This window comes from Phaenicophaeus curvirostris, chromosome 22, assembly GCF_032191515.1.
Source record: "Phaenicophaeus curvirostris isolate KB17595 chromosome 22, BPBGC_Pcur_1.0, whole genome shotgun sequence".
NCBI lineage: Eukaryota > Metazoa > Chordata > Aves > Cuculiformes > Cuculidae > Phaenicophaeus > Phaenicophaeus curvirostris.
In genome coordinates, this window is record NC_091413.1 from 7,892,038 (window position 1) to 7,916,087 (window position 24,050).

General features: G+C 53.1%; 1 protein-coding gene across 1 annotated transcript in view; it reads left to right on the top strand.

Annotated features, from left to right (window-relative positions):
* The first annotated feature begins 15,620 nt into the window (after positions 1–15,620).
* The window catches only part of IGSF21 (immunoglobin superfamily member 21), a 48,709-nt gene continuing 40,279 nt past the window's right edge, over positions 15,621–24,050 (top strand). The window contains exon 1 of the mRNA XM_069874458.1: positions 15,621–15,835. Within this exon, the coding sequence (XP_069730559.1) occupies positions 15,772–15,835 (64 nt within the window). The 5' untranslated portion in view covers positions 15,621–15,771. The remainder of the gene's footprint in view (positions 15,836–24,050) is intronic.

The following is a 24,050-nucleotide window of genomic DNA, read 5'->3' on the forward strand; positions in this document are numbered from 1 at the left end:
TGTCCTGCTTTCAGTAGTGCTTGCTAACCCAGCTGCGTGGAGAGCTTGCATAATTCACCTTTCTTCTAAGGCAGAAAGCAAATACGTTGCTGCTGGGGGAAGAAAAAAGCAAGCAAATAAGCAAATCCCATTTACACCTTTGGGAAGGAGCCTCAAACATGCAGAAATAAATAGAAAACTTGGCTGAGAACTTCCCCCAGTGCCCAAATTTCTCCTGTTTGCATCAGCGTGTGTTGTCTGTTATCAGTATTTCTCTCTGGATGATGGACAGTGCTTAAAGTCGGCATCTAGAGCAGAAAACACATGCTCCCTTCTGAGATGGATGGATGCTCCCCGCTCCGCAGAACATCTTATATGCCCAAGGTGATACAGACATTGTAAGAGCTCCCCTGACAGTAGCTAAAAAATTTATAGCCGCTTCAAATCTGCAGATTTATGGGCTGGGGAAGTAAAGCTGTGTGAAAGCAGAGCAAGTATAGCGATGCTGGAAGTGAGTGAGGAGAAGGAAAGGCTGGATTATACAGCCAGTGTAGGTCTATCCTGGTGGTGTTAATACAGGGGGTGACTGCTGGTGGGTGAGAAGCTCAACGTGAGCCAGCAATGTGCGTCTGCAGCCCAGAAAGCCAAATGTGTCCTGGGCTGCATCCAAAGCAGTGGGACCAGCAGGGCCAGAGAGGGGATTTTCCCCCTCTGCTCTGCTCTGGTGAGACCCACCTGGAGCCCTGTGTCCAGTTCTGGAGTCCTGAGCACAGGCAGGACATGGAGCTGTTGGAGAGAGTCCAGAGGAGGCCACGGAGATGATCCGAGGGCTGGAGCATCTCCCATCCAGGGACAGGCTAAAAGAGTTGGGGTTGTTCAGTCTGGAGAAGAGAAGGTTGCAGGGAGACCTTAGAGCAGCTTCCAGTGCTGAAAGGGGCTCCAGGAGAGCTGAGGAGGGGCTCTTGATCAGGGAGTGCAGAGATAGGAAGAGAGGAATAATTTTCAGCTGCAAGACTTGAGATTGAGATGAGATCTTAGGTGAGACTACTGCTGCCCCATCCCTGGAGGTGTTCAAGGTCAGGTTGGTTGGGGCTTGGAGCAACCAGATCCTGTGGGAGATGTCCTTACCCATGTCAGAGGGTGGAACTGCATGAGTTTTGAGGTCCCATCTGACCCAAAGCATTCCATGATTCTATGATTCCATGACTTGGAGCAGAAATGTGTAGGAATTGCAGTGAAGTTGTTGGAAACAAAGCAATTTTCCTCCTGGGAAAGGTCAAGTTGGGTGATTGGAGCAATCCCTTCGGGTATGGGTGCTAGGAGGTGCGTTGTGAAAGGCAGCAAACCTTGTAATGTGGGAAGCAAAGAAAATTTAGGAGGCATGGTTGAGACATGAAACAAGGTGACAGCGGAGAGAGGCTTGGGTGATATTGCTTTTGCACGAGTGTAAACAGCCAGGAGACGCACCCGACAGCATCTTTGTTTAAACAGGCGTCGGCTGCTGTTTGCTGCTGCGGACACGGGCGATCAGACACCGCTTGACCCTCTGCCAGCCGAGATTGCCCCCAGAAGATCCCATCCACTGTGGAAATCCCTCTGCAAATGTATTGGGGGGGTGTTTGCCTTGCTAAGGGCAGGGAAATGGAGGGAGGGGAGGTAGAAGCCAGTCACCCCCCTTGCTCCTGCTGTGCCAGGGAGACGGGTGAGGGCTGGAGGGGACCTGTCTCATCGCGTTTGGCTGTGTCTCAGTGAGCCCTGCCTTCCCAGCCTTGGCTTTTCCCAAGGTTTCGAGCATTCACAGAGGGGGTAAGGTCGAAAGCAGATGCAGGCAGGGCTGGAAAGGCCCCTGCTGCCATCAGCATCCTTCCCTGATCCCTGTTCGGGGGAAAACACTGCTGAAGATATGAACTCACCTTGTTCTCCGAGCCCTTTAACTGAGCAACTTTTCCATGTAAAAATTATATATATTGTCCTATTAACGTTCCATAAACCGCAATCTGGTTTGGATACACCTCAGATTAGACCCTCAAAACACAAGAAAGTCAGGGCAAGCAAGTTGGTGGAACAAGGCACCAGATGCAAAAAAGACCTGACAGCCTTTTGCAAGCAAGCAATAATTACACTATGTCTAAATAAATATCAGAGATCTCTGCGCTGAGGTGGCAGCGGGGCGAGGTTCTGCTGACCCTGGCATCATTCCTACTTGGGGGGAAAAGGCTTTATAAAAAAACTGGAAACATAGGAAGGTGGACATAGTGATGGGAGGGAAGTCTGTACATTACCCAAGTCGCCGTGTGCTCCCTTTGCGAAGCAAGCAGCCCTGAAGTGCGGCTGTGTGAGCAAAGCCGGGATGGGGCAGATGCTCCTAAAATATATTGGAGCAAAATATATAACGGATTGAGTTGGAAGGGATCTCAAAACCCGTCCAGTTCCACCCCCTGCCATGGGCAGGGACACCTCCCACTGGATCAGGGGCTCCAAGCCCCATCCAACCTGGCCTTGAACCCCTCCAGAGACAGGGCAGCTATGGCTTCTCCCCAAGATCTCATCTCAATCTCCCCTCTTGCAGCTCAAAACTCTTCCCCCTTGTCCTCTCCCTGCCCTCCCTGATCCAGAGCTCCTCCCCAGCTTTCCTGGAGCCCTTTTCAGCACTAGAAGCTGCTCTAAGCTCTCCCCACAGCCTTCTCTTCTCCAAGCTGAAAACCCCAACTCTCTCAGCCTGGCCTCATAGCAGAGGTGCTCCAGCCCTTGCATCATCTCTGGCCTCCTCTGAACTTGCTCCAACAGCTCCACATCTTTCCTGTGCTAAGGACTACAGAACTGGACACAGGGTTCCAGGTGAGGTCTCATGAGGATGGAGCCGAGGGGGAGAACCCCCTCCCTCGCCCTGCTGGTCCCACTGTTTTGGATGCAGCCCAGGATCCCAAATCCACCTTCCCAGGAGTGCAGGAGCTTGGAGGCTCAGCTGTTTGGCTCTGTTTCCCTGTTAATCGCGCGCTGTGCCTTGTCACGACCAGGAGATATTCATTATCCCTTTTCCTACTCTTTTCTGGGCATCCTTATGCCCTGCCAAAGCCACCATCAGACTTGAACAGGATCCATCCCCAGGGACTTGTAGCTCGGCCAAACAACCCCATGGGAGGATGTATGTAGCTCCGACCCAGCGCTGGCTCCATCCTTTACCCTCTCAATTACATGGTAATGCATGTTAAAATTACAAATTTATTTATAGCCTCTATTTTTTCCTCCCCCCCAACTCCACAGTTTTTTACAGCTCATCTGCCGTAACAAATTCGACTTCATAAAGCGAAGGCGCGGGTTATTATTGCCTTATGGAAATAAATGGGAGCAGCCAATCTTTATTCCCGGGCCTGGCATTTGTCTCCCTGAATGCTTAACACGGTCTCGGTCGACACTTTGGATTTGTTCCAGTCGCTAAAGACAGCGACAGGCTCACCTCGGGGGGAGTATTCCCTCCCTCTCCTTACTCCTTGTGTCAGATATTGCTTGTAAACCACTCCTTATTTGTTCACTGAGGTGATGCTCCATTGCAACCCCCCTGTAATTTGCTCAAGGAGAGTTGCTCCATTGCAAACCTTCCGTTATTTGTTCACTGAGGTGATGCTCCATTGCAAACTCCCTGCTATTTGTTCACCAGAGGGATGCTCCATTGCAAACCCTCCGTTATTTGTGTGCTCTGGGATGCTCCATTGCAACCCCTCTGTTAATTGTGCACTGGGGGATGCTCCATTGCAACCCCTTCATTATTTGTTCACCCAGGTGATGCTCCATTGCAAACTGTGTTATTTGTTCAGTGGAGGGATGTTCCTGAAAGGACGTTGTGGTGAGGTGGGTGTTGGTCTCTTCTCCCAAGGAACAAGTGGTGGGACAAGAGGAAATGGCCTCAAGTTGTGTCGGGGGAGGTTTAGATTGGATATTAGGAAACATTTCTTTACTGACAGAGTGGTGAAGCCCTGGCAGAGGCTGCCCAGGGTGGTGGTGAAGTCTCCATCCCTGGAGGGGTTCAAAAACCATGTGGCCATAGCACTTCGGGACATGGTTTTGTTGGCACAGTGGCCTGACGGTTGGACTGGATGAGCTTAGAAGGCTTTCCCAATCTTAACAATTCCATGATTCCATTAAAAACTCCTTTATCTGTTCACTGGACGGATGCTCAAGAAGAAGGTGGCAGGGATGTACGTGAGCTCTATCTTGCAAAACTGAGCTTTTGGGGTGGTTTTCTTGCAACTCAGTGATGAAGCAGCAAGTGCTGCCCTGGCTTTGGTCACTACGAGGGAAACCCAGCTTGTACTGGGAGAGGGCTTGTGCAGGACTTGCAAGGGCTGAAGGAGGGATGGAGACACAAGGCCGGGCACAGGGATGCCCGTGCCATGCCCAGCGTGTTGGCCACCACAGGATTGAGATACCCCAAAAGCCAGCAGGGTTTTGGCCATCACCCCATGGTGTGGTCTCCTGTCTCTCTTGTCCCAGATGCAGATGGACAACGTGAGAGGAGGGTGATAGCCATGCTCTGCTCTTATTTCTCCATTTTGCTTGATTTTATAGTGATCTTCTTTTATTCTACTCAACCCACAGGGGAAAAAAGCTGAAGTGAACATTTGGTGTGGCTGCCAGCATCGGAAAAAAGATCCTAAAATTGTTGCTTAGTATTTTTTTAACTGATTTTCAAGGCTGAGAAACCCTGATTGGGCATTAGTCGGGGTTTTGGAACTGGGATTATTGAGGGGAGAAGGGGAAAAGGAGCATTTTTGGCTACACCTGGCGTTGTTTGGTGGCAGTTAGTTGGGTGAAGGTAGGGATGGAGGTAATCATAGAATCACAGAATGGGTTGAGTTGGAAGGGACCTTAAAGTCATCCAGTTCAACCCACCCTGCGGTGAGCAGGAACACCTCCTACTGGATCAGGGGCTCCAAGCCCCATCCAGCCTGGCCTTGAACCCCTCCAGGGATGGGGCAGCCACCCCTGCTCTGGGCAGCCTGGGCCAGGGCCTCCCCACCCTCACAGGAGAACATTTCTCCCTAATCTCATCTCCCTTCTCATCTCAATCTCCCCTCTTGCAGCTCAAAACTCTTCCCCCTTGTCCTCTCCCTGCCCTCCCTGATCCAGAGCCCCTCCCCAGCTTTTCTGGAGCCCCTTTCAGCCCTGGAAGCTGCTCTAAGCTCTCCCTGCAGCCTTCCCTTCTCCAAGCTGAGCAACCCCAACTCTCTCAGCCTGGCCTCATAGCAAAGTTGCTTCTATCCTTGGATCATCTCCGTGGCCTCCTCTGGACTCGCTCCAGCAGCTCCACGTTCTCCCTGTGCTCAGGACTCCAGAACAGGAGATGGGGCTCCAGGTGGGTCTCCCCAGAGCAGAGCAGAGGGGCAGCATCCCCTCCCTCCCTGCTGCTCCCACAGCTCTGGATGCAGCCCAGGACACGGTTGGTTTCTGGTCTGTGAGCACACGTTGCCGACTCCTGTTGAGCTTCTTCTCCCCCAGCACCCCAAGTCCTTCTCAGGGCTGCTCCCAATCTGTTCTCTGCCCAACTTGGATTTGTGCTCAGGGTTGTCCTGATGAAGGCGCAGGACCTTGTGCTTGGCCTTGTTGCACTCCATGAGGTTCAAACAGCCCCACCTCCCCAGCCTGTCCATCTCCCTCTGGATCCATTCTTCCCTCCAGTGTGGCAACCATGCCACACAGCTTGGTGTCACCGGCAAATTTACTAAGGGTGTAACCTTGCATGTTGAGCTCTTGATCACAACTCTTTGAGTTAACCATCCAACTAATTCCTTACCACCAAGTGGCCCACCCATCAAATCCATATCTCTCCAGTTTAGAGACCAGAATATTGTGCAGGACAGTGTAAAATGCTTAATATTTTCTTTCCATGCTAAAACAACCCTTCTCCCCCATATTTCACCCCCAAATAGCTTGAAGCACTTGAGGGTGATGCTTTGCCCAGTGCACCTGATGCTCCTCCAGCATTGCCACGTTGGAAAGGGGAAAAAAATTGCTTGAGCATCAATAGCTATTGGAAATATTTTCCTTTTTTTTTTTTATAGGATGGTCATCCCAATAACACCTCAACTCCCTCCAAACACACCCTCTAAGAAACATTTCCCATCGCTTAATGAATCCTCCGAGGAGCTATATAAATATAAAAGTGCACAAGCACAGATATATATACATATAAGACGTTTGAGAGGACGTCTTTGCAGCTGTATAAATAGGCTGATGACAGCCACAGGGTGGATATAAATAAGATGAAAAGTTGCAGGCACCCTTTCCATGGCGTTTTTCCCACCTCCATCCACACACAACTTGCAGATGGAATGGAAAATACCATACTCCAGCCTCCTCCAAGTCCTAGTTTTGTACTAAAATAATGCTGTTTTCACACAGATGTGTTAAATGGCCTCAAAACCTGCTCAGGATCCCACGGCTTCTTTATCTGCTTAGATTGTGGTGGACTGACCCCTCTGCTCTGCTCCTGTGAGACCCCACCAGGAGTCCTGTATCCAGTTCTGGAATCTTCAATATAAGGAGATGGAACTGTTGGAATGGGTTCAAAGGAGGCTCAAAAGATGATCCAAAGGCTGGAGAACCTCTCGTACGAGGACAGGCTGAGACTGTTGGGGTTTTTCAGCCTGGAGAAGAGAAGACTGCTGGGAGAACTTAGAGCAGCTTCCAGGGCCGAAAGGGGCTCCAGGAAAGCTGGGGAGGGACTTTTTCCAAGGGCTTGGAGTTATAGGATGAGGGGGAACGGCTTTAAATTGGAAGGGGAAGATTTAGGTTAGACATTAGGAAGAAATTCTTCATGATGAGGGTGGGGAGGCCCTGCCCATGGCAGGGGTGGAACTGGACGGGCTTTGAGGTCCCTTCCAGCCCAAACCATTCTGTGATTCTGTGATGATTCTATCATTAAAGTTTCTGGCAAATTATGGATTTGGGGGAAAATGCAAGCAGTTGAGATGTTTGGTCTCAAAGGCAGCTGAAATGTTTCAATTTGGGGTTTTTTCAAGGCAGAAATGAAGGGATTTCTGTAACAAAATGTTCTTTCCAGCTGAAAAGCTGAAACCCTCCATTTGCAGAGAGGGAGGGTAAGGCCACGCTAATCCTTTCAAAATGCTCCCAATTTTTCTAAAAACATGACATTCAAGCCCCAAACCCTTTCCTGGGTGACTTACAGGCATGGAATACTGCAATGTTTTTTTTAAATCAGGTTTTTTTCACTCCCCCAGATCTTCATTTTGGTGCAAAGCAGCGGATCCAGCCTTAATATTGACTCACAGGCTCGAGGGACGGACAGAGCTGGATTTATATTCTGAATTTTTCCCATATATAAGCGATCTTTCTCCCTCTCATGTGAGCATATATTTAGCTGTAGGATCCTGTTTTGGTGCGTAGATGAATGAAATAAGGACTTTTAATATTTATTAGCCACCAGCATGGATTTATAATTATTATTATAAATAATAATGGAATAATTATGGCCCCAAACACCATCCCTGGGAATTTTTCAGTGCGTGGTAGAGCTGAAGCAAGAGGCTGGGTTGAATTATACCTTAATTTTGAGAGATTCGGGGATAAAAGCTCGCTTAGGCTGTGGATTCAGGGACTCTGGGCTTTGCTTCTGCTCTTCTGCGCCAATGCCAGCGTGTATTAATTATAGTTTATTAATTACAGCGTGCATGCTATGCAAAGCCCTCCGCTAACATGATGATGCTCTTTTGCTCCTCATGGTTTTCCACCGCTCGGCTTGTCAAGGGAGGAGAAAAACATTGGAAAAATCACTTTAATTCCCCTCCTGCATTACAGAGCTTGGATGCTTCACGTTACCTGGCTGGAGCGGGCTCGGTCGAGGGCAAATAATCCACTAAAAATAGATGCAATGAGATTTTCTAACCAGGGAGACAGTGTTTTGGCTCCTCCTGCTTTGTTAAGCAAAACTTCTGGCAGGGAAGGCAGAGAGGCTGCATTTTGGAAGGGTTGGTTGTTTCATTCAATAACGGGTTTGTATTGTCAGAGAACAGATGTTGCAGGAGGGAAAAGCAAGACCTTGGGCTGCCGCGGCGGAGAGAAATGTTTTGGGTTACAGGCAGTGTCTTGGGTCACCCCGCGATAATGGGGATTTTGCTTTCTGACCGCTGGCATTTCAATTTTTGATGGAAATGCACTTGCAAGGAGAAAAATGCATTATTTGAAGGAGAGCACCTGTGATTTATCTAATTTTGCCATGGAGGGATGAGCTGGGGCCTGGGAACGCCGTGGCGGAGTACGTTTTTCCATGGGGTAATTAGCCAAGGATAAATCCCCATTAACACTAATGGGAATCATCTGTGCTTAATTACCCCTTCAGTAACGGGAAAGCGGATGGGAGAAGGAATGGTTTTGCTCTCCAGGCAATGGGAGAAACATCTCCTCTCCCTCCCGATGATTTTGCAATAGGGACCGTGGGATGCAGGTGCTGGGATCTCAAGGGATGCTGATGCTTTTGGGGTGAATTGATGCCACTTTAGCTCATAAAGGATCCATGGGCCGAGGCCAATTTTATGAGGTTCAACAAGGCTCACAGCTGGGTCCTGCACTTAGGACACAACCCTGTGCATCTCCAGGCTTGGGGAAGAGCAGCTGGGAAGAGTCCCAGAGGAAAAGGCTGTGGGGGTGTTGGTCAACAGCAGCTGAACACGAGCCAGCAGTGGCCCAGGTGGCCAAGAAGGCCACCAGCATCCAGGCTTGGCTCAGCCGTGGGGTGGCCAGCAGGAGCAGGGAAGGGATCGTCCCCTGCACTCGGTGCTGGAGAGGCTGCTCCTCGAATCCTGGGGTCAGTTCTGGCCCCTCACTCCAAGAAGGACCTGGAGGGGCTGGAGCGCGTCTGGAGAAGGGAACGGAGCTGGGAAGGGTCTGGAGAACAGGGGTTGTGGGAGCGGCTGAGGGACCTGGTGCGGTTTATCGTGGAGAAGAGGAGGCTGAGGGGAGACCTCATCGCTCTGTGCAGCTCCTGGAGAGGAGGTTGTGGAGGGGTGGGTGCTGGGCTCTGCTCCCATGGGACAGCGATGGGATGAGAGGAAATGGCCTCAAGTTGCACCAGGAGAGGGCTGGATTGGATATTAGGGGAAAATGTCTTTACTGACTGCGTGGTGAAGCCCTAGCAGAGTCTGCCCAGTGGGGTGGTGGAGTCTCCACCCCTGGAGGGTTTCAAAAGGTGTTCCGAGGTGGCACTTGGAGACATGGCTTAGCAGGCACGGTGGGGTTCTGCTGATGGTTGGACTGGATGAGCTTAGAGGTCATTTCCAACTTCAGTGATTCTATGATGCTTATAAACAACAGAGGTCTGAGGACCAGACATGACCGCTTCCCGTAACCCCATTTACCACATAAACTCACCTCTTATTCCATCTCTGAGCAATCATTTCCCAGTACTCGGGATGGTGCAGAGACCACGCATTAGGGATCAGCTGAGATCCTGAACGAGTTACATAGACATTTCCCACCTATGAGTAAAATTCCGGTTATTCCAGCCTCGATGGGGACTTCCTCCACCAACTCGCTTTGCTGAGGAGCATCTCCCCAGTTTGGGTGTCGCCCCACTCTGGGAGGTGTTGGGCTCCCTGCAAAGGGCAGGGGCGAGCTGCATGCTGCTCTTTGCCTGTTCCCTCATTAATCTTGATTACGGAGCCCTCGCGCCCGAGTTAATTTTCTTGTAGATGCATATCAGTCATGTAGCTGGGAATCTCTCAAAAGCTAATGAGGAATTGCATCCTCGCCACGTTATTACTCTGCTAATTAGTACATGGGCTTCTTCTGGAAAGGTCAGGAGAGAGGAGCTGAGAAATTTTGGCTTTTGGAGCCTTTTTTGTGCAAAATTGAGGTCACTGAGGACAGATGGAGGAGACTCATGTGCCATACTGTGCCCTGGATAGAAGCTGCTCCCGAAGGATGTCGGAGATGAGGCTTTGGACCTAGTTTTCCAGGCTGGATCCATCCCTTCTGAGGATGGGAAGGACAGAGCTGGAGGACAACATCTCCGTCCTAAAATAGTGATATATTTCTGGGGGGTATGACGCCTGGAGGAAGTGAGCCAGCGTTTTGCAATGAGATGGGGCTGTGGAAAAGGCCTTATTTAGTATAAAAATGGGGAATAACCCCTCATGGTCTGGATGGTGGTGTTCGGCTGGGAAAGGAGCATCAGTCCCCATCGGCTTGGCTCATTTTCATGCCTTTCCAGGGGAGCGAAGCCTCCAGGGCTGACAACTGAGTAGCTTTTACCAGCCGCTGTATTCACACAAAATTAAAACCCAGGCGAAACCCAACTGAGCCAGACACCCAATACAAACGGCAATATTTTTATCCAACAATTTACATCACTTACTGTCTCCTTCAATGTCCTGGGATCCGGTTGATGGCCCGCATGCTTCTCTCTGGGTCTTCCTGCACTCAGATATTAAATCTGGAGGCTGCCAAGGACACTTTGCCACTGGAAAACAAGTCCTGTTCTAAATGTTTTGGGATTTTCAGTTTATGCTTCTTCCACCAGGTCATCACTTCTGCTCCAGGGGAAGATTGTGCAGCCAAAAGATCGAGCTGGAGCTGCAAGGGGCTAAAAATCAGGTTGAAAGGGATGGTTTGGTTTTTTTTATTTGTTTTTCCCTGGCAGGGAGATATTTCAGAGTGCAGCTATTGAACATCTCCACATTGCTTTTATGTGGATGACCCACCTCGAATCCTGGGGTCAGTTCTGGCCCCTCACTCCAGGAAGGACCTGGAGGGGCTGGAGTGCATCCGGAGAAGGGAACAGAGCTGGGAAGGGGCTGGAGAACAGGGGTTGTGGGAGCAGCTGAGGGACCTGGTGGGGTTTATCGTGGAGAAGAGGAGGCTGAGGGGAGACCTCATCGCTCTGTGCAGCTCCTGGAGAGGAGGTTGTGGAGGGGTGGGTGCTGGGCTCTGCTCCCAAGGGACAGCGATGGGACAAGGGGAAATGGCCTCAAGTTGTGCCAGGGGAGGGTTGGATTGGATAGGGGGAAACTGTCTTTCCTGGCAGAGTGGTGAAGCCCTGGCAGAGGCAGTGACGGATTCTGCATCCCTGGAGGGGTTCAAAAAATGTGTGGCTGTGGCACTTCATGACATGGTTTAGCCAGCACGGTGGGGTTGGGCTGACATTTGGACTGGATGGGCTGAGAGGGTTTTTCCAACCTTGATAATTCCAAGATTTTATGACCCTTTCCCAGCCTAAAATCTTTGCCTCCCTTGCCTATGGGTTACTGGATCTCAGGGTGGAAAAAAGAATTACCCCACGTACCTCCTTGGGAAATACTAAAATGGGGTTATTCCTCCTTGCTTGGGGTGGGAGTAGAAAAAGGGGGTGGTGAGTGATGAAGCCGGGGGTTTGCAACTCAGCATGGCAGAGCAAGGAAAGGAAAAAAAGCCCATCTCAGCAGAGGCATCTAGGAGGAGCAGCGCTTACAGGAGCTGACAGCACCATTTGGGTCAAGCGCAGGCTGTTAACCTGGCAGAGCGGCTTTAAAACAACAACGGCGAGCTCGGCTCGGCTGAACTCGGCTTTACATCGGAGCCGGATACTTGGGCTGAAGCATTTTAAGGGGCTGCTGGGTTTGCTGAGATACAGCCCTGTGAGTGTCGCTTCTTCCTATGCTGAGTGTTCTATAGAGAGTAAAGAAAAGGTGATGCCTCTGCAGGATCTATCAAACCCACAAGCAAATCAAGTGAGAATTGATTTGCTGATATCTCCATGCCGGATGGAGATGTATCGCTACCCGTTACAGTGACAGGGTGAGGGGGAATAATTTTGAGCTGAAAGAGGGGAGATTGAGATGAGATCTTAGGAGAAATGTTTTGCTGTGAGGGTGGGGAGGCCCTGGCCCAGGTTGCCCAGAGCAGGGGTGGCTGCCCCATCCCTGGAGGGGTTCAAGGCCAGGTTGGATGGGGGTTGGAGCCCCTGATCCAGTGGGAGGTGTCCCTGCCCATGGCAGGGGTGGGACTGGATGGGCTTTGAGGTCCCTTCCAACCCAACCATCCCATGATTCTATGATTCTAAGAACGAGCTGTGGCTTTTCCCAGCAGATCAAAGGCAGAGGGAGAAGGGAGAGAAAATTCAGCTCCCTCAAAGGAATTTCAACAACTAATTGGTTTTATTTAATAGTCTGCTCTGATCTACACAGAGCCTGATTTCTTTGGGGGCATTTATTTAGGAAACAAGCCATAACCCATCGGTTTTCATCAAACTGGTGTCACTGGTTGTGCTGGACTCTCTTCACAAGGGCTGTTCCCCAACCCCATTCCAGGGATACCTTTGGCCTTGATGTTTTTTTTTTTTGCAAATACAAACCTCAAAAGGTTTGCAATGGCAAAACTGTCTGATTTTGCAAAGGAAAGAAGTGTTTTGGGGAAAAGTATGTCTTCTAAGGTTGAATAGCAATAGAAAGAGGCCTCCAACCTGGAGGAAAAGCTTCCTCCATCCCCTAATCTCTTCTTCTGCCGTGGCTGGCTGCAAGCCCCAGGCCATCCCGCTCCCTACCTGGGCTCTTCATAAATAATACTCACATCTTCCCCCATATCCGTGAACTAATTAAATCTGGGAAGTTGAAGGAAAACAAGGTCATTTGCAAAGCAGGGCCATGGGAGGCTGTGCATCCCCAGCCTGTGTGTGATTTTTGGAGGGGATGGAATCACTCCAGGGCAGGATCCTGCAGCTGGGGGCTGCAGGGAGAGGGGCGTTGCCGAAGGAAGGGGTGTTGTCAGACGGGAACTGCTGTATCGGGGCTCCCTCTGCCTACTTGTGCCTGCACCCCACCCCTTTGCCTGCATCCCATCCCCTCGCCTGCACCCTGCATCCCTGCCTGCATCCCTCCCTCTCCTGCGTCCTGCATCCCTGCCTACATCCCTCCCTCTCCTGCACCCCACAGCCTTGCCAGCACCCCACATCTCTGCCTGCACCCCACATACCTGCCTGCACCCCCCAAACATCACAGCCCTGCCTGCACCCCACCCCTCTGCCTGCATCCTGCATCCCTGCCTGCATCCCTCCCTCTCCTGCATCCTGCACCCCTGCCTGCATCTCTCCCTTTCCTGCACCCCACAGCCTTGTCTGCACCCCACATCTCTGCCTGCACCCCACAGCTCTGCCTGCACCCCCCTCAAACATCACAGCCCTGCCTGCACCCACGCCTCTGCTTGCACCCTGCATCGCTGCCTGCATCCCTCCGTCTCCTGCACCCCACATTTCTGTCTGCACCCCACAGCCCTGCCTACATCCCTCCTGCAGCTCACACCCCTGCCTGCATCCCTATCCCTCCTGCACCCCACCCCCCTGCCTGCATCCCACCCCCTTGCCAGCACCCCACACCCTTGCCTGGAGCCCCCCCTGCACCTCACATCTTGTCTGCATCCTGCATCCCTGCCTGCATCTCCCTCCCCTGCACCTCGCAATCCCGCCTGCCTCCAGCATCCTTCCTCTGCCCCCCGACAGTTCCCTCCTGCCTGGATCGCACAACCCCTCCTGCACCCCCTCCCTCAACTGCGCACCCTGTGCTCCCCACACACTGCCCCCCTCCTCCCACTCCTCACTATCCTCCCTGCATCACACACCCCCCCCTCCTCTGGCTCTGCATCCCCTTCTCCACCTCCATACACCACGACCCCTCCTCTATACTCCTTGTTACCTGCCCCATTAGAGAGCAACACCCCTACTAATCACCCCATTCCCCCCCCCATACACCCAGTTCCCCCTCACTACATCTCTATACACCTCCTCTATACACCCTATTACCCCCCACTACACCATGCAACTACGACCCCCCCCCATTCTGGACTGTGCATTCCCTTTTCCACCTCCAGAGAGGAGGGTAACGGCCCCTCTATTACACCTTGCCCCCTTCTATACACCCTGTTACCCCCCAATTACAGCTCAGCCCCACTCTAAACACCCCATTCCCCCCATACACTTCTTTCCCCATCCCCATACACCCCATTCCCACTCCAATGACAGTGTGTCCCTCTCCCCATCTCCATTTGTCTCTCCACTCCTCTCCCACTCCATCCCTCCCCCTCCCTCCATCCCCCATCCCTCTTTACCCTGTTCCTCTCCCTCTACATCCTCTCCCCTCTCCATCCTCTCTCCCTCCATCCTCTTCCCCCTACATCCTCTTCCCTCCATTCTCTCTCCCCTTGATCCCCTCCTTCCATCCTCTCTCCCTCCATCCCCTCTCCCCTCCGTCCTTCCCCTCCATCCTCTCCCCTCTGTCCTTCTCCTCCATCTTCTCTCCCCTCTATCCTCTCCCCCAAATCCTCTCTCCCTCCATTCCCTCCCTCTATCCTCTCTCCCTCCGTCCTCTCTCCCTCCATCCTCTCTCCCTCCGTCCTCTCTCCCTCCATCCTCTCTCCCTCCATCCTCTCCCTCCATCCTCTCTCCCTCCATCCCCTCTCCTCTCTGTCCTTCCCCTCCATCCTCTCCCTGCATCCTCTCTCCCCTCCATCCTCTCCCCCTCCATCCCCTCTCTCCCCCATCCCCTCCCTTCATCCCCTCTCCCCTCTATCCTCTCCCCCTCCATCCTCTCTCCCTCCATCCCCTCTCCCCTCTATCCTTCCCCTCCATCCTCTCTCCCTCCATCCCCTCTCCCCTCTGTCCTTCCCCTCCATCCTCTCTCCCTCCATCCCCTCTCTCCCTTCATCCCCTCTCCCCTGCATCCTCTCTCCCCTCCATCCTTTCCCCCTCCATCCTCTCCTCCTCCATCCTCCCTCCTCCCTCCCCTCCCTCCATCCTCTCCCTCCATCCCCTCCCTCCTCTCCCTCCATCCCCTCCCTCCATCCCCTCTCCCCTCCATCCCCTCTCTCCCCCATCCCCTCCCTCCATCCCCTCTCCCCTCTATCCTCTCCCCCTCCATCCTCTCTCCCTCCATCCCCTCTCCCCTCTGTCCTTCCCCTCCATCCCCTCTCTCCCTTCATCTCCTCTCCCCTCCATCCTTTCCCCCTCCATCCTCTCCCCCTCCATCCTCTCCTCTCCATCCTCTCCCCACCATCCCCTCCCTCCATCCTCTCCCTCCATCCTCTCCCCTCTATCCTCTCCCCCTCCATCCTCTCTCCCTCCATCCCCTCTCCCCTCCATCCTCTCCCCCTCCATCCTCCCTCCTCCCTCCCCTCCCTCCATCCCCTCCCCTCCATCCCCTCCCTCCATCCTCTCTCCCCTCCATCCTCTCTCCCCTCCATCCTCTCCCCCTCCATCCTCTCTCCCCTCCATCCTCTCCCCCTCCATCCTCTCTCCCCTCCATCCTCTCCCCCTCAATCCTCTCCCTCCATCCCCTCCCTCCATCTCCCCTCCCCTCCATCCCCTCTCCCCATCCCCTCCCTCCATCCTCTTTCCCCTCCATCCTCTCCCCCTCCATCCCCTCCCCTCCATCCTCTCTCCCCCTCCATCCCCTCCCTCCATCCCCTCCCCCCATCCCCTCCCTCCATCCCCTCTCTCCCTCCATCCCCTCCCTCCATCCCCTCTCCCCTCCATCCTCTTTCCCTCCCTCCCCTCCCTCCCTCCCCTCCCTCCCCCCCTTCTCTCCGGTTGGGGCCGGGCCGGGGCGGGCCCAGCCCGGGGGGGCGGCCTCTCGGCTGTCTCCGCCGTCACTCGGCTCGGAGCGGCGGTGTCTGCGGGCTGAGGAGGAGAAGGGGGGATCCGCGGAGACAGGGGTGAACCCCACACCCCCCCCTCCCCCCGCCATGCCCGCCCGCCCCCCGGGCAGGGGGCTGGGGGGCCGCTGAGCCCATGGGGCTGCCCCCCCCCCGGGCATCATGCGGACCATGAGCCCCTTACCCCTCTGCCTGCTGCTCTGGGACCTCCTCGACCTGGCGCTGGGTGAGTGACATCCCCCCCGACCCACCCAGGAACGGGGGACCCCCCCTCAGCCCCCCAAGAACAGAGGAACCCACCCCAGGAACAGGGGACCCCCCCTCCAGCCCCTCCAGCCCCTCCAAGAACAAGGGAGGGAAGAATGGACACCCCCCCCCAGCCATTCCAAGAACTGGGGAACCCCCCTAAGGAATAAGGGACACCCCCCACCTCCAGCCCTTCCAAGAACAGGGGAAACCCCCCCCTCCCCAAGGAACAGGGGACCCCCCGTAGGAACAAGGGATCCCCTTCTCCAGCCCCACAAGAACAGGGGAACCCCCCCAAGGAACTAGGGACCCGCCCTCCAGCCACCCCCAAGAACATAGGAACCCCCCCCTCCAGGAACCGGGGACCCCATTCCAGCTCCCCTAAGAACAGGGGAACCCCCCAGCAACAGGGGACCCCCCAAGGAACAAGGGACCCCCTCCTCCAGCCTCACAAGAACAGGGAAACCCCCCCAAGGAACAAGGGACCCCCCCTCCAGCTCCTCCAGGAAGAGGGGACCCCCCCATAGGAACAAAGGAACCCCTCATCCTACCAGAGGCTACTGGTTTGAAGCCCATTCATAGGGTGTTGGTGTTGGAGCAGTTAGTGGGACCCCCGCAGACAGTCTACTGGTTTGAGACCCCTTAACTGGGGACCCGCTAACGGGGCCCCCCCTAGGAGGCTACTGGTTTGAAACCTATTAATAGGATGCTGGTGTTGGACCCATCAATGGGGCAGCCCTCAACAGGCTACTGGTTTGAAACCCTTTCACAGGGAACCTCTTAATAGGGCACCCCCAAACGGGCTACTGGTTTGAAACCCATTCATGGGGCGCTGGTGTTGGGACAATTAACGGGGCACTCATTAACAGGGGACTCAGGGTGGCTATAACGGGGATCTGCTTTGGATGCGGGACCCGGGTGCTGGTGCTGGGGGAGAAGGTGGGGGATGCTCTTCCCTCACCACTGCTGCGGGGTATCCGTATCCCCTTCCCTGCTGATCCATCTGTGAATCCCAGCCCTGGCTCCACTCTGGTTCTGCAAGGGGGGGTTCTTTGCCCTAGGCACCCCCCGTGAGCCCCAGCTTTTTTTGGGGTTACAGCCCCCAGGGCCACCCCAGCCCACCCTGCCCTTTGGGGTGCTCCAAACCCCACAGATGGGAGGGAGGGGGCGTCCAGCAGGGAGAAGCAGCACCCCCATCCCTGCCATCCCGGGGCTTTGCAGCTGCCGAGTCCCTAAATGAACATTTTCATTCCCTCCTTCACCCCGCAGAGGTTTAGATAAGAACCCCCCACCCCATCCCCAAAAGCGGGGCTCCTAAGAGATGAAAATTAGCAAGGCAGGAAACTTTCCCTTCCCCGCATCCCAGAGGCTGAGGGGTAGCTGTGCAATTTAATTTCCTGTGTATTTGAATGCATTTTTCCTCCTTTTGCCCTCGTTTCCCTATGTTTCCCCCTCCCCGTGCCCCCCAAATCACCCTCTGTGGGGTGTCTGATTGCCGCTCTTTGAGTCCAGCGAGCTCTGGCTGCTCTCTGGGGGCTGAGGCTTTGCCGAGCACTGGGGGATGGAAGAATGAGCGGACCTTGCTCGCTATCTTCCTTTTTATTCCCACGTATAATATACTTTTTCCATCTCCGGAATGCCGCCGTCAGCTGCTGCAGGGTGTGGGGAGGGGGAGCAGCAGCCGCGCTCTGCGGGGTTGAGAGGTTGACACAAAGGAGCTGATTCTTCCCCGGCATCGCGAGCAGCTCCAAAATCATCCCTTTGGGAAGCCCTGAGGTTAACCAGAGCCTGCCTTGGATTTGGCTGCCCCAAAGCATCGTGCGTCTCCTGCATCCCTCTTCGCATCCCTCTTCGCATCCCTCTTCGCATCCCTCTTCACATCCCTCTCGTGGGTTTATGTGCTGCTGGGCTGCGGCTGCTGCTCTTTTCCCCCCTCCCCGCTTCACTCCGAGCATCCCACCAGCATCCAAACACGCAGTCGATAACAAAACCCGTGTGGCTCAGGCTGGGGGTAACTTGTGCCAGATCCCATCCTACCTCCCACCTGGATCTCCTCTCCACCTCCACCACGGTTTTAAGGTCACGGGTAGATAATATTCAAGGAACAACGCGTCCCCCTGGCTTTTCCCCAGTGACAAGCTCTCCGTCACCGACGTGTGGATCATTTTTCTTCCCTTTCTCCTATTTTTTATCGCTGTGACTTGGGCAATTGCTCATCTGCTGCTGCTTTGTGAGAGTGGGAGAGCGAGTGCGGGTAAATCTGTGTCTGTAATGTGTATTTTGGGGATAAGAAAGAAGGAAAAGTTGGTTTGCGGCGAGTCTGGAGGAAGCTGGTGGGCTGGGAGTGGGTTATAAAGCGATGCGGGAGGAGGACACAGGAGGAGGGCGCCGGTGTTCGGCAGGGTCTCGTGGGCAATGTCGATGGTTTGGACATCCATGAGCTGAATTTTGGCTCTTAAACCGTGCTGGGACTTTGCTGCTTTCCCATACCCTGCAGATCAGCTGCGTTAAGTATCTCCTAGCCTTTGGCAGAGAAATACTGTCCCCAAAAGCCCATTTGCTCTCTGCTTTTTCAGCAAACAGCTGAAAATGGTTACAAAAAGCCTGGGGTTTTGGGGTGAGAGCATCCATCCTGATGCCTCCCTTTGCTCCGGGCAGCAGGAGGCTGCGGAGGCTGAGTGCTGCTCCCAAAATTCGGTGGCCAGATGGCTTTTCCGTGGCTGACGGCATCCTTGGCTGGAGCTGCCAGCATTGTGGTGGCGAGGGAGAACATGCCCGCAGAGGTCCGTCCTGTCCTCTTTCCTCGTTCTTTGCTCCCAAAGGATCGAGCAGGATCCCACCGCATCATCTGGGATGATGCAGGGGGGCACATTCTCAACACGCAAACTCCCACTGCTCTTCCCTAAAAGTGCTTTGCCCTTGGCATCTCCGTACACTTCCAAAGCCCTTGTGGGGGGAATCTATTTTTATTGTCACCTTACGGGCTGCACGGTGCTGGCTTGGCGGGCAGTTGCCCCATCAGCTGCATCCAAGAAGAGCAACAAGGTCCCAGCATGGAGGAGAGCATCAAGGATCCATCCTTCCCATCCTGCACCTTCATGGGAGCCTTTTAGGGGTTTCCATCCACTGCCTCCTAGTAATGAAAAGCTCTTTCATTTACCCAAACAAAGCTTGCGTGATAGGTTGGCTGGATCCTTCCCGATGTGTTATCCATCCCTCCGGGCAGCATCACCCCTTGTAATACAGCATTTTCCGTATAACAAGCTCAATCTCTCCCCTTGGCCAGAAAAAGCTGCCGAGGGAAGGGCTAAGTGGGTTAAGGAGCCGTCAAGATGAAGAAACGAGGGCGTGCAGAGGAGGCGAGCGGCTGGAACGCGGATAATGATGGAGCCGTAGCCCCAGGCCCCTTCCGTGGGTTTTGGAAAGCCGGGAAGCCCCATCTGCGAGCAGGGCGATGGCTTCTTGGCATCGCTGGAATCGGGGCTGGCTGATTAACCAGCGCTCAGCTTGTCGCCTGAGCCGTGTTCCCAGAAAATGTTCATCAGGGGTTGTTTTACAGCTGTGTTAAAGCAGAGCCGTGTTTTGCAAACATGAAAAGGAGGGCTAAATATGTCGAGTTTTGATCTCTGCGAGATATTTATACAGTCCTCATCGGAGCGGTTTGCTTTAGATTCTTTATTCTGCCCTCCCCATGGCACCTTCTGCAGTGGGAAAATGGGAGAATTCCAGTGTAGCTCCTTATTTGAAGCTGTTTATGGATTTTCTGGGCTTTGCCCCAAAAGGACAAGTTTGCTGGAGCTGCCGTCAGGGATGTCCCCATGCTGCTTCTCCAAAAAACCAGCCTGGAAAAATCTCTTTACACTTCAGATTTCTATCCGCAAGCTGAATTTCTCCTGCCTCTCCTTTCACAAGGTTTTTCTTTGCAGGGATTTTTCCAACCTGGATGCAGCCCCTGGGGCAGCTCCTTCTTGCAGGCCTGGAAAAGCTCTTTTTTTCCTCCTTTCCCCAGGAAAATAAGGGCATGTGGCTTTTGCCGGGCTGATGGGAGCCACCTGCTTGGGTCTCTGCTGAGCTCATTTACAGCCAGGAGGTGTTGGGTGGGAGTTTGTGTGCTGGGAGCGAGAGGAAAGGAGGAGCATCCTCTGTGCCACGTGGGAGCAAAACCTGCTCTAATTCACCTGCAGATACACGGCGCTGACCTGGAAAGCCGACCCACGCTCCCTCCATCCTTTTCTACTCATGTTTTCCCCCGGCAAATCTTGCATTCAGCTCAGGGTCATCTCTTTTTAAATCCTTTCCTACTATTTCTATGAATTCTGCCTTTCCACGAAGCCCGGGCTTTGCTCTCAGGGTAAATCCAGGCCACGCAAGCGGCCGAAGCCCCTTCTGAAAATCCTCCTAACTGTGCTAATTGCCCTTCCCCAATTAGCCCAATTTTTCCTCTTCCCACCAGCTGCGTTTTGTAGCAGTTTAGAGCTGCCAGTTTGAATCCAAAGCTCTTAAAAAAGCTTTAACACAGGCAAGGATCTTCCCCTCGCCTTGTACCTTTCCAAGCTAATAAGCATCTCCAGGGTGCAGAGATACTCCCGGCTTCGTTTCTCCGTGGAAACCCTCATATATTAAATCAGAGCTGGTCCCTGGCTGTCTCTGAGCGTTCCTGAAGCTCCCCCATGTGTCAGAGCTCAGTTTTGGGGCATGTACCCCCCCGAATTCCCTTCCTATAATGAATAATCTCTATAATTAGCACCCCCCCAAGGGGAGCTGTAGGGTTTGGGTTGGCCATGTTGCTCCCTTCTCTGCTGAAATAAGGACTTGGGTTACAGGTCCTGGTTGAGCCTCGAGCTAAAGGTGCCTCTGCTGTCTGCAATGAGCTAAATGCAAGGTGCTACGGATGATATGCTAACTGCTCTGTGTAACACCCTAAATGCTTCAGACATCTTATCCCTTCTCTGTGCCCTGTGGCTTCTCCGATGCCTTCAAGCAATTCCAGGCAAGCTCTACCTTGGCATTGCATCCAGGCTTGAACAACATGGAAATGCAGCTCAGCTCCTGCATCGATGGGTTTTGATGGGGCGTCCAGACATGAGGTTAACCGTGTTCTCATAAGCCTCCCCTTCCCATGGAGATGTTTCAGGGCTTTGCATTGCCCCACTTGTCTTTTATTTTTTCCTGGTTATCATTGCAGAAATGGTCTTTTGTGGCAGAAAATCCTTGACTGGGAACGCTTGACTGGCTCTCTCCTTGCTCCTTTCGCCAAGTGCTTTAAGATCCGCTGACGAGAAGCTCTCCACCGTTTTTGGATAAGAGCAGGTTTTATTTAATCCAGATGCGTTAATGGCTTGGGAATTAAGCTGAGACAGGGACAAGGATCATGCTAAGGCTTCTGCAGCGCTTGCCGAGGGAAAAGCCTCGCAGGGAGGTGGGGATGGAGCTGAAACCTTCTCTTGGCAGGGATGGAGATGGCCAGGGACCGTGTACGGAGAGGACCGAGCATCGCGCCCTTGTCCCCGCCGGCATTGAGGTGCTTTGGGGTATTTCCCCTCTATCTTCTAAGACAAAACCGAGTGATGCCGAGCCAGGCTTTTTGCTCAGACATCGGCAAAGAGGAAAATCAAGGGGAAAAGCCCCCAGATCCCTGGTTTTGGAGGCAGGAGGAGCAGCGCCTTGACAAACTTCCCGGTTCATAAATCCGACTGCAAAGAGCGGAGCGGGGAGGATGCAGCTGATGTGGCTGGTTTTGTTCCTTTGCCAAGCTGCTCTCTTTGCCCTTTTGTTTGCTTTCTGCCGAGGCACTTGGAGTACTGATGGGCTTGTTTTTAACTAATGACTGGCGCTCACATTATCTCTCCCTAGCATTATCTCCTTCCCACTTTTCCTGTCTCCTGCCTAAAATAAACTGTCAATTACGAGCTTGTTTTCAACGCTTTTGGGATTGGATTTGCCGCGCGAATGCCAAGGGCAGGAGGGCTCCTAGCAAACTGTGGAGACAATAGCCCACTGCTGTCCTTCCTTCAATGGAGTTATTATACAAAATTAAGATTTTAGAGCCTGCCGAACCATTTGGAGCAGGGAAGGTGCTTGTTTTCATTCTCATTTGGCTGAGAAATAGGGTTCGTCCTCCCTCAACCCTGTGTCTGAGCCCTCTCGATGTGCTTGTCTAGTAGGGTGGCCTCAAAACCTTTTAGGGTGACCTTGATGCATCCCATCTTACAGGGTTATCACCCGGGCTATCCATGTTTTTGCAGCAGAACCCAGCGCTGGAGCCCGTCCTTTGCAATGCGGTTAGTGCTTGTAGTAGCTAGAAGCAAAACTACCATTAACGGGGTCCTGGCCACCCTGGCAAGGAAGGTTTGAAGTGGGGAAGGAGGTTTTCCCAGTACTGGGCTGAATCCACAGCAAAGCCCACAGCTGGAAACCATTCGAGGGGGATTTTGGCTGCTGGCTTTGCAGGGGTGTAGCCACGGTCTGCATGGAGGTTTGGGGAACATCAGGAAAAAACACATTCCCAGTAAATAGATGTTACAATCCAGGGGAAAGGGGTTGTGGAGGTGGAAATATGGCATTGCTGAGCGCTTCCCGGCCTCCAGACCACACGTTTTGTCTCTTCTGGTGCTGGAAGTTCATCTCCATCTGCAAAACCCTTCTTGGCTAGAAGACTGGGTGTCTCAGAGGCATTGCAAAACAGAGCAGGAGAGGCAGGGATTTAGCTCCTCTCCTGCCCAGACCTCTGTATGATTTCCCATTTATATAATACCTTCAACAATATACTTTGGAGGGGAGGGTGAAGGGGATTAGCAGCGGTTATTCCAGCCCTGCTCCGCCTCCCGGTGCTTGTAGATAAATCCTTATGCTGCATTCTCTCTGGCCAGGACAGGGAAGACAGAGGTTGGAGACCCCTCCGTTGGGTTACACCTGCTTTGCACGTGCATTTATACCTTTTGGCTTCTTTGCAAAGGGATCTGCGGGGATGGGGATGGGCTGGAGCAATCTCCGTGATGGAAGTTTGGTTCTCCCCAAAGGAGCAGAGGGATGGGTGAGATGCAGCATGTCAGGGGAGGAGACGGTGGGTGGCACTTGGATTTGCTTCTAGGTGGACTGAGATCCATAGGAATACATTTTGGGGGGCTGGGTTTAATGGATAACCCTGGATTCGCTGCTAACAATATTGCTTTTAATGAGGAGGATGCCTAGTTGGTCCCCAAGGTGTGTTTTTCTGTCGGTGCTGATAATGCTTGAAAAGAGGAAGATTATGAAAGGAGTGATTTCAGCTGACGGTTGTCATCGTCACGGGTGCCATGTGATTGCTTTGGGAGCTGCTGGCTCCTCGCTGTGAGGCCAAGATAGACCAGAACAGCAGGAGTGATTTAGATTTCCATCCCAGCTTTGCACTTCCAGAGAACAAGGTTCAAATCTTGGCTCTAAGTCACACTTAGGAAGATTTCCAGGCTGAGTTTGGGCAATCCCTTGATGTACCATCATCCAAGATACTTTTTCTGCTCCATCAAGCATCTTTCTCATACTGTAAGCCCAGAAAAGCCCCATTCCCTGCAGATTCAGCTTCTGGATGAGCTGTGAGAAGATGAGGGCTACATGCACAAGCTTTGCCATTCCACCCCCATGCCTTGCTTGCAGCACTCAGAGTATCCCAAGAGCTGGTGGTTGGATAAGGCTGGATTTCTTGCTGTTCTCCTAAAGATATTCCTGCCAAGTTGCATTGCAGAAGGACGTGGTGACTCAGAGCAGGGTGGGAAGATTTGGGCCACTTTGCCTTGCCCAGCACCCCCAAAATATCCCCAGTGAGCTGCTGGGGAACAGGTTTTTTCCCATGTAGGATGGATAACAGACTAGATCTGCTGATGAAATACCATATAATGGGAAGATATTGCTCCAGAAAGGATGGAAATGATGTATTGCTGCTAGGAACAGTGCTGGGTGATAACACTGCTGGTTCAGCTTGTAGACAAGACCATCATTCATGGAGAAAAACCTTCAGTGCTTCAACTCTTGCTCAGGCCACCTTCCCCTTGTGACTTGATAATGAAATATTTTACATAAGTGGTGGCTGAGGCGGCTCTTTTTAAGATGTATTTGTGCCCCTCTGTTCTGCTCTGGTGAAACCTCACCCGGAGCCCTGCATCCAGGTCTGGAGTCCTCAACACAGGAAGGACATGGAGCTGTTGGAACGAGTCATGAGG